This window comes from Eubalaena glacialis, chromosome 19 (genome assembly GCF_028564815.1).
Source record: "Eubalaena glacialis isolate mEubGla1 chromosome 19, mEubGla1.1.hap2.+ XY, whole genome shotgun sequence".
Lineage (NCBI taxonomy): Eukaryota > Metazoa > Chordata > Mammalia > Artiodactyla > Balaenidae > Eubalaena > Eubalaena glacialis.
The window spans coordinates 2,634,663-2,651,675 of record NC_083734.1 but is presented as its reverse complement, the minus strand read 5'-3'; the positions used below and the strand labels follow the sequence as shown (position 1 = coordinate 2,651,675).

Here is a 17,013-nt window from a genome sequence, read left to right as displayed (position 1 = left end):
CCTGCAGAATAATCCGAGCTGAGCTTCCCCTGTCAGGCCCGGGGCTCCAGCCCTCGGGCACGGTCCTGCGGATCTTGGAGCTGGGTCTGCCCCTGGCAGCAAGGCACAGACTGCGGGCCTCAGGGCTCCTGGAGGTCAGGCAGGTCAGCCAGCAGCATGGGGGAGTCCATCTGGATCTCACGCTGCAGGGACTCGATGTCGGCAGGGTTTATGCCATGGCCCTCGAGCCAGTCGGCGAGCAGGGAGGCTGAGAGCGAGGCTGAGTCGGCCTGGCTGAGGGTGGCAAGGGAGAGAGTGGGGTGAGGGGCTCCTCCTGTGCTGGGAGCCCCTAGCCACAGCCCATTCCGGAGTCCCGGCCCAGCTCTTACCCGTCCTGTGGCCCGTCAGCCACGCCCATGTCGAAAGACTGGTTTAGGAATTCCTCCAGGTCAAAGCCAACGCCATAGCCCGCTCCACTGCCCTTTGGGGTGCCGGAGAACACGGGGGGCAAGGGGTCCTCCACCTGCAGGGGATGATGGCAGCTTACAACGCGGGAACCACCCAGAGCCAACTGAGGTCTGCAGGGCACCCCACCCTGACACTGCCCTCACGTGGGCCTGGACACCTGTGGTGACACGGCCCTCGCGTGGGCCTGGACACCAGCCTCAACAAACACTGAGTGCGGGCGGGGGTCTCCAACGACCGGCTCGTCAGCGCTACGCTCCTGCGAGCGAGCAGGCAGGCTAGGAGAGCTCGAGCCCCGTCTGCCGCTCCGCTCCATGGGACCAGAACACACCACAGCCTCTCCTGCCCCCAACGACCTCCCAGGCCCACCTCCCCTGGGCTCAGATCCAGGCATCCCCACAGCCGGGCCTCTCCCCTCACCTGCGACTTGGACAGCTGCTGGGTCACCAGGGTGACGTCGGGTGATTCGGAGGTGGAGGGCTGAGGGGCCCCCCCGGGGTCTGGAGGGGGTGGGCCAGAGGGGAAGTAAGGCAGAACGCTCAGGGCACTGGGGCCAGGCAGCCCAGGGGGTGGCCCCAGCGACTGGGGGGCCAGGAGGCCGGAGGAAGCAGCAGTCTGGGGTGCAGCAGGCGCAGGCCCAGCAGGCGGGCAGGCAGGCTGCGGCGGGGGGCCCGCGGGCTGGGCTGCAGGGCCCGCCGGCGGGCTGCGGGGCCGGGCTGCGGGGGGCGTGGGCGCGGGGGCCGGGGGCCGGGCCATGCGAGTCCAGCGCTCCAGCAGGCTGCGGTCGTTGTCGCTGAGCACCAGCCCGGCCAGGGGGTCGGCAGAGGGGCCCCCGGAGGCCCCGGCCCCCCGCTCCTTGCGCTCCCGCTCCTGCCGCCGCTTCTCCCGCTCCTTGGCTCGCTCCTGCCGTCGCCGCCGCTTCTCCTCCCGCTCCCGCTGGCGCTCCTGGGCTGTCACCGGCTTCCGAGGCTCGGGAGCTTCCAGGGGGGCGCTGGGGCCATCTGCGGAGAAGACGGGAGGGTGAAGGTAAGAGCCTGTCCAGGCCTGGGGCCCCTCTGCCTCTTGCTCCCCAGCCAGCCGCGGCCTCTGCCAGGCACCTCGGAGCCGGCTCCGCAAGGACTTGAGCAGGGCGGCCTTGAGGGCAGCCTTGGTGTTGTCTGAGATGGCTCCCTCCCTCTTTGGAGGGGCTGGTTCACTGGCCGGCGGGGGCGGCTGCAGGGTCAGATCGATGGTGTCGGGCGCAGGGCCGGGGCATGGCAGTGGGGCCGGCGGAGGGGACTCCATGGCACAGTCCCCGCTGGGAGCCCAGGGACTGGGCATCTCAACATCGGGGCAGCTGGGCTCACTGGCCACAGGCTGTAGGGAAGGCTGGAAGCGGATCTGCTGGCGGATGCCCTCGCGCCGTGCGTGGAAGTCTTCGATCTCGGCCACGATGGCCTCCTTAATGCGTTCCCGTGTGAGGGCTTCACGGTCAAAGGCAAAGTCAAAGGGCGGGGCGCAGTCAGGCTCATCATCGGGGTCGTGGTACTTGGCCAGGAAGGGGTGGCGAAGGGCGGCAGCTGCTGAGATGCGGGCACTGGGCTCAAAACGCAGCATGCGCCCCAGCAGGGAGAGGGCCTGGCGGTCGGCACCCGGGTACACCGTCTCCCAGGGCACAGGCTGGCGTGGCGGCAGGCTCTGGATGTAGGCCCGCACCCTCTCAGCCCCCACGGCCTGAATCACGGCCGGCGACGGGGTACCCAGCACCATCATGATCAGCTGCAGCTGGTGCACATAGTTTTTGCCTGGGAAGAGCTGGCGGCGGGCCAGCATCTCCCCAAAGATGCAGCCCACGGACCACAGGTCGATAGCCTGCGTGTACTCGTGCAGCGAGAGCATGAGTTCGGGGGCACGGTACCAGCGCGTGGCCACGTACTCGGTCATGAAGTACTGGTGCTCGGCGGGCGAGGTGCACAAGCCTCGGGCCATGCCAAAGTCCCCGATCTTGAGCTCGCAGTTCTCATTCACCAGCAGGTTGGAGGGCTTGAGGTCGCGGTGGATGACCTGAGCCGAGTGCATGTACTTGAGGCCCCGCAGCAGCTGGTACAGGAAGTAGCGCACGTGCTCCAGCGTCAACGGCTGCGAGGAGTGGATGATCTGGTGCAGGTCACTCTCCATCAGGTCCAGAACCACATAGCTGAGGGGCAGGGGAGACAGGCAAGGGCTGTCTTGCCCACCCTCCAGCCCCATCCTCACCACGCCCTCCCGCTCCAGACAGGTCATGGCCTCTCAGACTCTGTACAGGCCACCCACAGGGTATGAAAATTCTAGATTCTCTACAACTTGTCCATTAACTTAAGTGAAGTGAAATCGCTTTTCTCTCCAGATCTAGTTTCACCATCAGAGCAAAGGTCGGGTTGGACTAAACCAGGCTGGCCAACATGTTTAGTTCGGGAGCCCTCTCCATCGTTTGGTAGTGGCTGCTTGAAAGACTATGATGAAAACTGTAAAGGCTTCTCCATTTTCTGTAGGACAGTGTTCTGTGATTGACTAGTGATGTCTGCTATGGGAATAGAAAGGTACAGATATAGAATGAACGTCCTACGTTTGCCAAGCTACATACTGAGGTCCTATAAAATTGTTACTTCTACACTTTTCTTGAGGAATCACATGTATCCCTGGCAAAGCCCTAAGGGAGCACTGATCCTGGAATCGCAGGAATTTTCCCAGCCTGCCCTCCATTAGATTCAGCTACCCTTCTAGAACTTCAGCAATATGGCCCCAGCCTTCAGAAAAGGTCCCTGCTCTGCCTCCCTCTTCCATCCCTGCTCCTTACACAGATTTGAACTCGCCATAGGGCACAGTGGGCCTCAGGATGTCCTTGATGGCAATGATGTTGTCGTGCTTGAAGTGTTTGAGGATCTTCAGCTCCCTGAGGGTCCGCTTGGCATTGGTCACCACGTCAAAAGCGTTAGGGATCTTCTTAATGGCCACCTGCTGGCCTGGGGAACAGGGGAAAAGCAGATAGCCACAAGGTACCTTGGTTAGCTGCAGAGTAGCAAAAGGCCCCTTTCAATACCTCCCTTTGCGGATGCAAGTGACAACAGCTACCACTTACAGAGCACCTACTTTGTGCCAGGCTCTGTGCTAAGCATAGTACATACGTTATCAGATTTCCCCGTCACCTCCTTCCTGAGGCAGGTACTCATAGCTCAAAGTTAGAGATGTGGAGGCCTGGGCTCAGCAGCTTGCTGGGCGTTGCACAGCTAGTTAGTGGTAGACTCTAGGCTCTCACACCTGTGCTCACTCTACCTCCCTACACTCTGCATCTCAGACCTCATCCATCCCACCACCAACCCCGAGCGCCAGTCTCTGGCTCCAGAACACACTCTGGAGAACCTCCATTCGGGTCTAACCCGGACTGTCACCTAAGGAAGAAGTAGGCTGATGCGCTGGCAAAGCCACCAGAATTTCAGAGACCCGAGCCCAATACAGAGGCCGGCCCCCAGAGGCACCCAACCCATGCTTGCTGACTTGACCCAGAATTCACATCCCAGCGGCCCCGCTGGCTGCTTGGGACGGGGCGGGTCTCAGCCCCCGGGAACCGGTTTCCACATGTGCGAGCAAGGCCGGGCGGGTCGCTCACCGGTGAGGCGGCGGCGCGCGGAGGACACCACCCCGTAGGCCCCGTTGCCGATGGTCTCGATGATCTCGTACTCGTCCCCCACGTCAAAGGTCACGTCGAAGGAGCGCGCCTTCAGCAGGGCCAGGTTCTTGGCCGCCACGGAGGCGGCGGGGCCGGTGGGTTCCGCCTTCCCCGGCCCGGGGGGCTCTCCGGAACCGTCCTCGCCGTCGTCCTTCTTCAGGGGCTCAGCCATGGCGTCTGCGTGGGGACGCGGGCGAGGAGGGGCCCGGCCCCGGACTCAGGGGGCCCCCCGGAGCCTCCAGGCCCGCAGGCCGAGCGGCGCACGCAGCCCGCGTCCCGCACCCGCGGGAGCCCGGAGCTCAGGCCCGCGCGGGACGCGGGGTCGGCGGTGGGGGAGGTGCAGCGAGGCGCGGTCCAGGAAGAAAGCGAGGGGCGGGGCGCCCGCTCTCCTCGGTCCGCACTCAGCGGATGGCGCCTCACCCCGACGCCGTCCGGGACCTCGAAGGTCCCGGCTCCCCGGCGTCGCCGGCTTTCAGTCCCCGGGTCGGGGTTGGGGGTGGGACCCGAAGACCCGCTCGCTCACTGGGTCGGGCGGCCGCCACCACCACCACCTCAGCAGCGCGCTGTCTCCCGCCCCGCCCCCCAAGACCACGCCTCCGCAGGCTCTGGCCAACCCCTGGACGGTCTCCGCGGAGGTGCCCACCCCTTCCACTTGCTGCATCCAATCCGCGTCCACCGGCCAAGGAAGCCGCGCCTCCACCCGCGCCCGCGCCGCTGACCAGTCTCCCGGCGGGAGCCGCCCAACCAGCGCTCGGCTTTCGCAGGGGCTCTGCGGCCTGGTGCCCTCCTCGGACGCATGCGCGCTGGCAGCCCCGGGCGCCGCGAGACAGGAAAGCACCGCCCCTGCGCGCGCGCATCCACTCCGATCCGCCAGGTCTCCACCGGTCTGTTGCTACTGGTCCGGGGAGATTGGAGGGTTGAGGTGACTAGATGTTACCTTGGCGGCCGCATCACGCAGTCCCCCTCCTTCAGCCCCCTCTTCCCTTATCAGCCCCTATCGCCCCGGGGATTGCGCCCCCCATTTTCCCGATGGGCCCCGGGAGCCCGGCGCTGGGAAAGCGTCATCCCAGGTAGACGGTGATCCGTCACATCCAACCACAGAGATCCCGGTCCTCCGGGTTATAGAGCGTCGGCCCGAAGCCAGCCTCCACTGACTTCCGTTGGCTGGTCCTCTGCTTTCAGCTTCCGGCGTCGCCGGGCCTCGGCTCGCGGTTTCCCGGTCTCGGGCGCGACGCCTCCGTGGGGCGGCTCCGTCCAGCGACTCCCGCGCCTTGCCTGCGGGGCAGCGGGCGGGGCCGCGGGGTCAGCTACGCCCGCTCGCTGGAGGCCGCGTGTCCACCAGTGTCGGGGGAGGAAGGGTCCGGGGTCGGGGAGGCCAGGAGTTAGGCCTGAGCGCCTCGGCGAGGGTGCATCCCTTCCGTCCCAACTGGTGGCGGAAGAGTAGATCCAGACCAGAAAGGAATTTTGTTTACATTCCCCACTGTTGTGGTTGTTCATTTTTTACTAAAACATACATAAAGTTCCACATAAGTGTATCAATCAGTTTTCACAAACCTAACACCTCAGTGTATAGAATTCAAATGGAGAAAACCAGAAAAACAGAACGTTGCCAGCCCTTCAGAAGCCCCTTCTGTTTTCTTGTGGTGACAGTTTCTTTCTGTTAACTCTTCCATACTTTGTGGGGTTTTTTGCACTGAATTTTAAGAGGTTCACTAGGATCCATACATTAAGATGGAAAAGTAGAGACTGCGTTCTTAAAAACACGACATAAGGAAAAACGTCTAGGAGTATAAGGTCAGCCCCAGAACAAATAGATACCTCGTATTTAGACATGGAAAAATCACATGGGCCTCCTGAGTTAGTTGAACTATACATTTGTTTCTGATTTTCCTGACAGCACAGCAAAAAGCCAAATTCTCTCTTACGTGATTAGCCTTGAACATTAATAAACTACATTCATGGGAAGTGGACCTTTTCTGCCCTGAGTTCTGAAAATATTTCCGCGATGGCCTTTCCTTAGGTGACAGTATACAGCCTTCCCTAACTCTGAAATGTGTGCAGGATAAGTTCTGCGGTGCCCGTCAGTGAAGAGAGGGCGTAAAACAGCAAGGACCCATAAATGCATCTTCTCAGGGAACCTGATGGCCAGCTCTTTGATGGTCCCATCTGCTGTGGGAATAAAGCATAAAATAGCAGAAGAGACCCATAAATTGCAAATCCTTTAAATACTTCTCTATAAATATTCCAGCTAGGATCGGTATACAAGTTACAGACATTTCAACTTCCTTGGCAAAAACTCCCTGATTCTCAATTACTTTTGAATACACCATGAGCTGCTTTACTCCTGCCCCTACCAGGCCCTGACTCCGTCCTGGAATAGTCATCAATTATCTAACATTCTTCAGCCTTGCCTTATGACCTTGCTGCATTTGACACAACTGACTACTTCAAGAAAAAGTTGTTTCACATGGCTCAAAACTCAAATCTTAATTAAAAAGTTCAAGTGAAAAATCTTGGTCTCATGCCAGGTGGCGGATTTTATAGTTTCCTACTGGAAGTAAGAAAAAACAATATAAATTCAACACAAGCAAATACTAATACACACTATTACCCACCTCCCCTTTACTCTACAAAAAGGTAACAAATTCTTTACAATTTTCCTGCAGATCATGCAGTATCAAAAACCAGAGGGACCTCTCATTCTTTTTTTGTTATAACAGCGTTTTTGAGATATAATTTACATACTATAAAACATTTACAGTGTACAATTCAGTACATGAATTCAGTTCGTTCACAGAGTTGTGCAACCATCACCACTGCCTAATTTTAGAACATTTTCATCACCCCAAAAAGAAAGCCATTAGTCACTCCTCATTTCCCCTCACCAGCCCCTGGCAACCACTAATCTGTATGGATTTGCCTATTCTGGACGTTTCCGATCAATGGAATCATACACTGTGTGACCTTTTGTGCCTGACTTCCTTCTCTCAGAATAATGTTTTCCGGGTTCATCCTTGTGGCATGTGTCAGAACTTCATTCTTTCTTAAGGCTGAATATATTACACTGTATAGATAGACCACATTTTGTTTATCCCATCATCAGTTGATGGACATTTGGGTTGTTTCCACTTTTTGGCTATTGTGAATAATGGTGCTCTGGACATTCACTCACGGACGAGGTTTGTGTGGACCTAGGCTTTCCGGTCTCTTGGGTACAGACCTAAGGGTGGGATTGCTGGGTCATATGGTAAACTTTTTAAACTTTTTGAGGAGCTGCCAAACTGTTTACTTCAGTGGCTGCACCACTTTACAATCTCACCAGTATATTTTTTTTTTTAGTTTTTTAAAAAATTTTTATTATTTTTAAAAATTTATTTATTTTTGGCTGTGTTGGGTCTTCGTTCCTTCACACGGGCTTTCTCTTGTTGCGTGAGAGGGGGCTACTCTTGGTTGTGGTGCGCGAGCTTCTCCTTGCAGTGGCCTCTCTTGTTGCGGAGCACGGGCTCCAGGTGCGCGGGCTTCAGTAGTTGTGGCACAAGGGCTTCAGTAGTTGTGGCTCGCGGGCTCTAGAGTGCAGGCTCAGTAGTTGTGGCGCACGGGCTTAGTTGCTCCGCCGCACGTGGGATCTTCCCAGACCAGGGCTCGAACCCGTGTTCCCGGCATTGGCAGGCAGATTCTTTTTTTTTTTTTTTTTTTTTAAACATCTTTATTGAAGTATAATTGCTTTACAATGGTGTGCTAGCTTCTGCTTTACAACAAAGTGAATCAGTTACACATATACATATGTTGCCATATCTCTTCCCTCTTGCATCTCCCTCCCTCCCACCCTCCCTATCCCACCCCTCTAGGTGGTCACAAAGCACCGAGCTGATCTCCCTGTGCTATGCGGCTGCTTCCCACTAGTTATCTATTTTACATTTGGTAGTGTATATATGTCCATGCCACTCTCTCACCCTGTCACATCTCACCCCTCCCCCTCCCCATATCCTCAAGTCCATTCTCTAGTAGGTCTGTGTCTTTATTCCCATCTTGCCACTAGGTTCTTCATGACCTCTTTTTTTTTTTTTTTTTTTTTTTTCCCTTAGATTCCATATATATGTGTTAGCATACTGTATTTGTTTTTCTCTTTCTGACTTACTTCACTCTGTATGACAGACTCTAACTCCATCCACCTCATTACAAACACCTCCATTTCATTTCTTTTTATGGCTGAGTAATATTCCATTGTATATATGTGGGCAGGCGGATTCTTAACCACTGTGCCACCAGGGAAGCTCTCACCAGTATATTTGAGGGTTCCAATTGCTCCACATCCTCACCAACACTTGTTATTTTCCTTTTTTTTTTTCTTTTTTAAATTGTAGTCATCCTGGTGGGTGTGAAGTGGTATGTCGTTGTGGCTTTGATCTGCATTACTCTCATGACTAATGATGTTGAACATCTTTTCATGTGCTTATTGGCCATTTTTCTTCTTTGGGGAAATGTCTGTTCAGTGTCTATTCAGTTCCTTTTCTGTTTTGAATTGTGTGATTTTCCTTTTTATTGTTGAGTTGCAGAGTTCTTTATATAGTCTGGATATAAGTTCCTTATTAGACGTATGATTTACATATTTATTCCCATTCTGTGGGTTGTCTTATCAGTTTCTTGGTGGTATCATTCGAGGCACAAAAGTTTTTAATTGCAATTAACTCTGATTTATCTATTTTGCCTTTTGTCACTTGTGCTTTTGATGTCATGCCTAAGAAACCATCTCATTTTTTTTTTTTTTAAGTTTTTCATTTTTTATTTTTACTCATTTATTTTTTTGGTGGTCACATCGCGCAGCTTGCGGTATCTTAGTTCTTGGACCAGGTACCAAACCCAGGCCCTCAGCAGTGAAAGCACGGAGACCTAACCACTGGACCGCTAGGAAATTCCCATCTCATTCTTTTTTACAGCTGCATAGTACCACTTTACAGATATAATCTATTTAACCAAGACCCTATAGGTGGACACTTTTTGCTATTGCAAACGATGTAGCGCTAAAGTATCTTGAACACATCGTTTCGTGCGCTGTGAGTCTAAGCCACCCAGAAGCGGGCGTGTGCCAAGTTGAAGAGCGCTGCACTCGTGACTCTAACAGGGTGTCAAATCCCTGTCCTTACAGATTGTATCACTTTAGGCTCCCACCAGCAGTGTGAGAGGAGGAGTCACACGGTGCCATTCATCACGTGCTTGTACCAGCGTAGAAACACCTTAGTAAAAGCAGGGAAATGAAAGAGGCCCAGGGGACATGTCTCCAAAAGAAGGGGGAGGGGAGGGCAGGGGAGAAGGGGGAGGGGAGGGGAAGGAGGGGGAGGGGAGGGAGCAGGGAGGAGGAGGAGAAGCAGCAACTAAGCTGTGGGAATGAAGAGGGTCTCGTGACACAGACCACCGCTCAGCCCTCCTGGCCGTGCCTCCTGCCTGGCCACATGCGCATCCAAGTTCACCATTCCTGGTTTAGGCCACTGGGAGCCTCCGAAGAGGTTTGAGTAGAACGCCCTTCAGAATTGCCTTCCTGAGAAATATTTCTGGCGAACTGCGTGGAAGGCATACTTGAGAAGAGGCTGGAGAAAAGGAGATTATTATGCCGTCCAGGTGACAGCCCTGACGGGGCTCTGGACCAAGCAGTGGCAGTGGATCCCTGAAGACGGATGTGGAGGGAGGTGAGAGCAGGAAGCGTGGGTTGTGTCAGAGCTTCTGGGGAGACAATGGGGGTGTCACCAAGATCCAGACCCCTGAGCTGCATGGTGGATGCGGGTGAGGCCGTTCAGCTACGTCCAAGCACCTGGTGAGCCCCGTCTCTGATCCCAGCCCCGGAGGCCCTCCTGGGCTGCAGAGCCTTAACCCTCGTCATGTTGGGGGTATCAGGGAGCCCCGGATGGTGGACTCCTTCCAACAACCTCCAGGGACCCCCCCCCCTTTGTCGATAGTCCCAGCAAAGGTTCGGGGTGGCCTCTCATTGGACAGGCTAGTGGGGGGCGTGGGAGGAAGCATGCTGATTGGCCAGACCTGAGTCACCTGTCCACCTCTGGAAGGGGGAGCGGCCGAGGGCCATTTTCCCAAAGGAAACCTGGGCTTTAAGGAAGGACGGATGGATGCCAGTAGGAATGAGATGTGCCCCACTCATCTGCACCCCTCTGCCGCCAGATGAAGTGCAGGGGAAGTTTGAGGAGCAGAGAGCGGGGTCTCCGTCCAGGAAGCTGCTATCCCGACATGACTACCTCCCCTCCAACCCCAAAGCCCCTTAGTTTTCAGAAGACACACTTTGGAATCAGGAACACCTGAGTTTGAATCCTACTCTGCCACATCGCAGCCAAGGCATTCTTTACTGTGTATTTCTGTGTCACAACCAGGGACATGTGGTCCCGGCCCCTCTCTCACCAGGGAGACCAACCCTCACCCGGCAGTGGCTGCCCCTGTGGTCGGCGCTGAGGAGGGGATGCTCAGGCACCGGGGGTGAGGAGAGGACCCTTGCTCAGGTGGGGAAGTCACAGAGGGACATCCAGGTTGGGACCAGCCCGGTGAAAGGACCAGGAGGAGGGAGGAGGGGAGGGTTAAGCAGAGGCAGCAGCAGGTGTGAGTGAGCTCGGCACACATCTAGGGACAGAGAGACCCGCGTGGAGGTGGCAGGGGGAGGGGCACACAGAGACGGGCCGGAGAGGTGGGCAGAGGACCACTGTGCGGGATCCCTGGGGCCCTGACCTCAGTGTCCCTGTCTGCAAAGTGGGGATGTTCAGACCTCCCTGGTTGGGTTGTTTTCTGGGTTTGAGAAATGACAGCCCAGCCAGGAGAGCCCCAGGCATGGGCCTGGCCCTCTGGAGGTGCTGGACCAGCCGTGGTCACTCAGGCGGACACCCCCAGGCCCAGGGGCATTCGAGCCGCGTCTTGGGTGTGTAAACAGTTCTACCCTCACCTTCTTCCAGAGGGAGCCACTGTCCCTGTTAACAGCTGAGAAATGGGCTCAGCAGGGGAGGGGGTGAGTGACCTAGGGCCACGTGCAGGGTGGGGGTGAGTGACCTAGGGCCACGTGCAGGGTGGGGGTGAGTGACCTAGGGCCACGTGCAGGGTGGGGGTGTGCAGGGAGGGGACTGCCTCCACCTCTGGGACTCCCGGTACCCAGCTCCACTCTCCCCGCACAGACACGCCTCTGTGGCTAAGGCTGCCAGCCTTGAGTCACCCGGTGAGCGGCTGGGGCCCCCGGGGAGGAAGCCCGCGAAGCTCACACCCCTGTCTGCAGAGGCCAAGGCAGCTGCGCCAGGACCCACTGGTCAGCCTGCGGCCCCTTCCCCCTTCTCCTTCCCCACTTCCCTCAGCTGGCCCTCCTGCTCCTGCTCCTAGCAGAGGGGGTGGCCTGCGGGCCCTGTGGACAGAACACCCTTCCTAAGAAGAGTGCCAGCTTAATGGATGAACCTGCAAAGGACGCTGCCTGCTCTCCATGGGGCCCTCAGCACCAGTGGGAACGGTTGGTGAGGGGAGTTTGGGGGCCAGAACTCCTTCCGTGAGCCCTCAGGACCCACCACAGAGGTAATGACTGAGTTAAGACCCCCTCGGCTGGTGACTTCAGAAAGCCTCAGTCTCCCCTTCTGCGTAGTGAGGGTCGTGATTAAAAGAACATGAAGAGCTGGTCTAAATCACAACTGGTTCCCGGCCTGCTGTTAACCATGTAAACGGCAGAGGCTGGGGGCAGGCAGGACTCTGGGCAGGCTGGAGGGAGGGCCCCCAGTCGGGGGACAGGGCAAGCCAGGGCAGCTGGTTCTCCCAGCCTTCAATCTGAGACGATCAGTTAAGATTGCATCAGGCTGCAAATAACAGGAAACGACCAACCATGGCCTAAACACATGAAGATTTGTTTTTCTTTCATCACAAGAAATCCAAAGGACTTTGTTGACCTCAGTTTAGTGGCTCAATAATGCCTCAGAGACTGAGGCTCCACCCTTCCGATTGGCTGTCATCCTCATGACATTTTGCCTCTCTTAACTCATGGCTGCAAAATGGCTGCTGCACTCCAGCCATCACATTCATGCTCCAGGCAGGATAAAGGATGAAGGGAGAAGGATATGGCACTACATCTGTCCCCTGTCATCACAAGAGCAAACACCTTCCTGGTAGCCCTCAGCAGATGTGCACTTACATCTCCTTAGACACAACTGCGTCACATGGCCACCCCTACCTGCAAGGGAGGCTCAGAAATCAAGTGCTTAGATAGGCACATTGCTGCCCCCCAAATCAGGGCTTGTTAGAAGTGGAGAACAGATATTGAGTAGGTAGCTCACAGGTGGAAGGGGCAAAGCCACATCTACTGATCAAGAGGGCAGGTGGGAGGTGCCCTAGTGCCCAAGACCAAGATAGGACTCTTCTCGGGGACACTGGAGGCTGGGAGGCTGGATTCCCTCACTCAGGGTCCACGGTCTCCCAGTACAGACCACCCTCATCTCTCCCGGCCCTGGGGGCTCCACGCTCCTGCCCAAAGGTGGCGGGTGCCAAGGCCCCCCTTGGCCCAGAGCCTGTATTGCAGTTGATGAGCAGTGCGGCAGGGGTGGGGGTGAGGCAGGTGCTGGGCGGCAGCTTCAGCTGCCCCTCCCATCTCCACCAGTGCTGCCGAGCCCTCCGGGCCACACAGTCACACTGTGACACGCACACGCTGGCACAGTCACGGCACAGTGCTCATGTGTACACGCGGTCCACTTAGGTTGCCGGATCACAGACACACTCATGCCCACCCAGGACGCACAGAATACGGGGCACCACTGTGCACACACATTCACACACAGGGATGCACACGCAACAGCGTTCACGTACGCACAGATCTGCACACGCGGGCATGCATGGACACACCCAGATACACGGCCCACTGGGACGTACGCTCTGGGCACACGCACACTCGCTCCTCCCTCCCTCCCTCCGTGCGCATGCCGGGCCTGTTCTGCCTCAGCGCCCAGAGCAGCCAGGCCAGCTCTGTCCCCACAGGTTGTAGGGGAAAGAGGAGGGAACGTTTCTGCCTGAACGTGCCCGCCCCTTGGGAGAGCTGAGCCTGGGGGGCTGCCGTGAGGGGAGCCAGGACGGGCAGGGAGGGGGCTGCTGCGGGGGCCCGGCGGCAAGGCCGGTGGCCGGAGGGCAGGGCAGACCTGCCCACAGGACGCGGAGCCGGGCAGGGGTCGGTGCCGTGGCTCAGTCCCCCGAGGCGGGGGACACTCCCCAAGGCCAGCCTGTGGGTGCGTGGAGGGGACAGCAGGAAGCCTGCATGCGTGGGCCGACCTCAGGGCCCGGTGGCTCTGCCTTGGGCCGTTTGCGGCTCCTCAGCACCCTCTCCTCAGCCCTGCTTCCACCACCTGCACACCCAGGCTGACCAGGACCCTGGGGGCGGGTCCACGCTCTGTCCCAGCACCTGTGGCTGCGCCGTCAGGGTGCCGTCCTCGTGGTCCCGAGGGCCCAGTGGCTGGGCAAACGCTGGACGGCCTTGCCCCTCCCCGAGCATTCCCGAGGCCTGCGCTGGGCCTGCCTGGGTGGGAGGGTGGAGCCAGGTCTGTTCTCTGTCCTCCGTGAGCGGGGATGACTGTCACCAGGATGCCACCCTCACCGCACACGCCTCTCCTGGCCCCTCCTTCTGGTGGCTTGGCCCAGGGCCCTCTCCTCAACCAGAACTCCTCCCCAAGCTCTGCACCGAGCACTGTCAACCCTGCCCCAGCCTGGCCCTCCCTCCCTCTCCTGAGCACCCATCCAACACCTGGTGCTCCCCAAACATCTCCAGGGGATGCCCCACAAGCCCCCAAGACCTGTGACCACTACCACGTTCACCAATGCCCCACCCAGGCCCCCCATCCCACCCTCACGCTGATCGACCACTTGCACAGCAGCCCAGAGTCCAAAACCTGTCACTCACCCCACCTCACTGAGCACCTACTCTGTGCCAGACAGTATCCTGGGTGCTGGGGAGTTGGCAGTGAACACGACAGGTGCGAATCTCCCCCCCTGAGGAATGTGGATTTGGGCTGGGAGAGAGCAACAAAGCCACTCAATTACACAGTGTCTCAGGTGACAGGCCCCAGGCATGGACTTGGGAAGTGCTGACGGTGGGAGGAGGTGGTGATTTTACATGGATGGTCAGGGAAGGCCAGTGGAGATGGTGACATTGGAGCAAGGACTTGAAGGGGGAGAGGGAACGAGCCCTGTGGAGATCGGGCAGCGGGAACAGCATTCTGGGCAGAAGGAACAGCAAGTGCAAAGGCCCTGAGGCAGGGTGTGCCTGGCCTGTTTGAGAATCAGCGAGGAAGCTGCAGCTGGAGCAGCCTGAGTAGGGGCGACAGGGTAGGAGAAGCACCGTTTTCCCTGCTAACTGCCTGGTCCCCGCCGCCATCATTTCTCGCCAGGAGCCTTGCTGTCATCTCCGAGTCACTCTCCCCTTGGTCTCCTCTCGCTCCTGTAACCGATTCCCTGCACAGCAGCCACGGTGATCTTTTGAGAAACACAGATAGGTTGTGTCCCAACGTCCCCGTCTCGTGGGATAAGGCCCTGCTCATGGAGAGTGCGGGGCAGATGGAGGAGGTGGCCGTCTAGAAGGGACCAGCTGCCCTGAGGCCGAGTGCAGGGCGTGGCGGCAGCCCCAGCTGTCTGGTTCCTGTGAGGTCATCCCCTGCATTCATCTGCCTGATTTCCTCTCTCAGATCTGCTGGAAAAGCCCCGCGGAAACAGCTGACAGTTGTGTGCAGGCCCAGGGACGGCTGGGGTGTGGGCTGGTGGGGAGGGAGTGGTCAGGATCACCGCAGGAGGAAGGAATGGTCCTCGGCGAACCTCTCAGAAGCAGCTGTGGCCCTCCACCTCCTCCGGCCTGGCACCTATGGGTGGGCTGCACATGAAACACAGGATGCCCAGCTGTGTTTGAATTTCAGATACACGAATGGTTCTTTAGTTGTGGATGTCCAGTATTTTCATTTGCTAAATCTGGCAGCACCGGCCTCCCAGCTTCCCTGGTCCCAAGTCTCAGCCCCACATGGTGGCCTGAGAGCCCAGTTAAAACCCCAGTCGCTTCACATCCCCCCTCGGCTCGAAACCCTCCAGGACTCTGAGGCCCTGAGTGATCTGGGCCCAGGGCACTCTCAACCCATCTCCTACCCCAGCGCTGTGCTGGGAAAGTGCTCCCTGAAAAAAAAAATGTCAATAAAACGTAAAGCACTGAAAGCCCTAATTTTAGCATTTGCCAATTTCTGTGGCTGATTTCAAGCCCCCAGCACATCGCTGGGGGCAGAGTTGCACAGGTGTCTCTGGTGTGTCAGCACGAGGCTGTGCAAGCAGGTGGCAGTCCACCTCTCTGTTCCTCAAGCACATTCTGCCCAGGGCCTGTGCATTTACTGTGCTCTCACCATGCTGTGGAAATGCCTACCCCACATCCGTGCATGCTTCTTTCAGGACTTTGCTCAGAGATGCTTCCTTGTGCATCTACCATCTACCATAACCCTCCCCCATCACTCTCCAGCCCTTTTCTCTGCTTTATTTTTTTCTTCATAGCACTTACCACTGTCCCAAATTATCACAAACACGCTTACTTGTGTCCCCACCAGAAAGTCAAGTGCACTAGGGCAAGGGCTGTGCCTGTCTTGTCTTCCACTTTACTCCAAGCACCTAGCCCAGGGCCTGGTACACAGTAGGTGCTCAATAAATACCTGTTGAGCGAGCGATAACTCTTGGCTCAGCGAGCTTGGTTCCCATGACCTTGGTGCTCATTTTGATGCTTGGTTGGAGCAATTCAATCCGCCCCCAGCGTCCCATCGGAGGTGTTCCTTCCTTCTGCCCCGACCCCCTCATGGCCACAACCCCCCACAGGAGGCGGCTGGACGCAGACAGATTCCAGCCCAGCTCCACTCCCGATCTTAAGCCTCCCTCAGCCTTGGTGAGGCTCTCTCCATCTCTGAGCCTCGTGGTTTTGTCCCCTGTGAGGGAGCATTTAACTTCCACCTCCTGAGCTACTGTGGGGACCATAGTGGCTGAATGGATGGGAAAGCACTTCGCAACCTACAGCCCCTAAAATTCAGGAACCCCCATCCACCCCACTATTTCTCAGAGGGGAAGAAATTTTGTAGTTATTAGAAACATCCCAGAACTATCACAAGTCCTTACAATCAGCTACACATGATGTAAAAGCATAACTCACTCAGCAACAGCATTTTTAAAAATCACCCATTTTCATCAAGTAGAAAACTGAGGAAGTGACTTTAACAATGCCATCTCCTCTTCTCGACCGCCACGTGGAGACACTTACGTGGCTCTGTCTCATCTGGGACACTTTTTAAAAAAATCATCCTTCCATTGTCCCTTTCCCACCCTTGGGGACTTCAATCCATTTAAAAATGATGTCATTCTAAATGCTCCTAGCTCTCAGCTGTTACTCTTCCTAGGGAGCCTCTTTTACCATCCCCTGGACCCCCTTCTCCCTTCCCTCAACCACCTGTCTCTCTCCTGGGCGCATGGGAAGGAGTGATGTCCCAGAGGAAAGAACCATCTGTCCAGGACCACAGAGAGTGGCCGGCACGTGCCACCCCGTCCCTTGAGCCCGTCAGGCCACGCCTCTGCCCCCGTGAGACCCAAAGATGAGGGATCAGATACCAACGCCACAAATGGGCTTTCTTTGCCCTACATGACGTCATCTAAAAATTCACCCAACATGACAAAATTAGGAGATCTCGAGAAAACAGAGATTTCCCAGCTGTGGACCCCAACGCCTACAACAAGGGCTGGCACCTGCTGGTGGGTGTGGCTTCCGGCCCATCAGCAGGCATCTGTGAGCAGGGCTGGGCATATGTTTTGATCAACTGGGCATCTGATCAGATTGGTGGAGGCCTGTGCCATGTGAGTTATTCAGTATTGTGAAT

At 57.0% G+C, this 17,013-nt stretch overlaps 1 protein-coding gene across 1 annotated transcript; it reads right to left on the bottom strand.

Annotated features, from left to right (window-relative positions):
* Positions 1 to 3: 3 nt before the first annotated feature.
* On the bottom strand, positions 4 to 4,716 carry MAPK7 (mitogen-activated protein kinase 7). The gene is made up of 6 exons (XM_061174724.1): positions 4,070 to 4,716; positions 3,260 to 3,425; positions 1,542 to 2,620; positions 865 to 1,445; positions 369 to 502; positions 4 to 273 (listed from the first exon to the last, which is right to left on the bottom strand). Exons 1-6 carry the CDS (start codon positions 4,299 to 4,301, stop codon positions 120 to 122), a joined length of 2,346 nt encoding a protein of 781 aa, XP_061030707.1. The 5' UTR covers positions 4,302 to 4,716; the 3' UTR covers positions 4 to 119.
* Positions 4,717 to 17,013: the final 12,297 nt, after the last annotated feature.

Coding starts and splice junctions, on each gene's coding strand:
- MAPK7 (XM_061174724.1), bottom strand. CDS start 4,301: ATGGCTGAGCCCCTGAAGAAGGACGACGGCGAGGACGGTTCCGGAGAG. Junction 3,426..4,069: donor CGCGCGCCGCCGCCTCACCG/GTGAGCGACCCG, acceptor CCTGTTCCCCAG/GCCAGCAGGTGGCCATTAAG. Junction 1,446..1,541: donor CTTGCGGAGCCGGCTCCGAG/GTGCCTGGCAGA, acceptor TCTTCTCCGCAG/ATGGCCCCAGCGCCCCCCTG.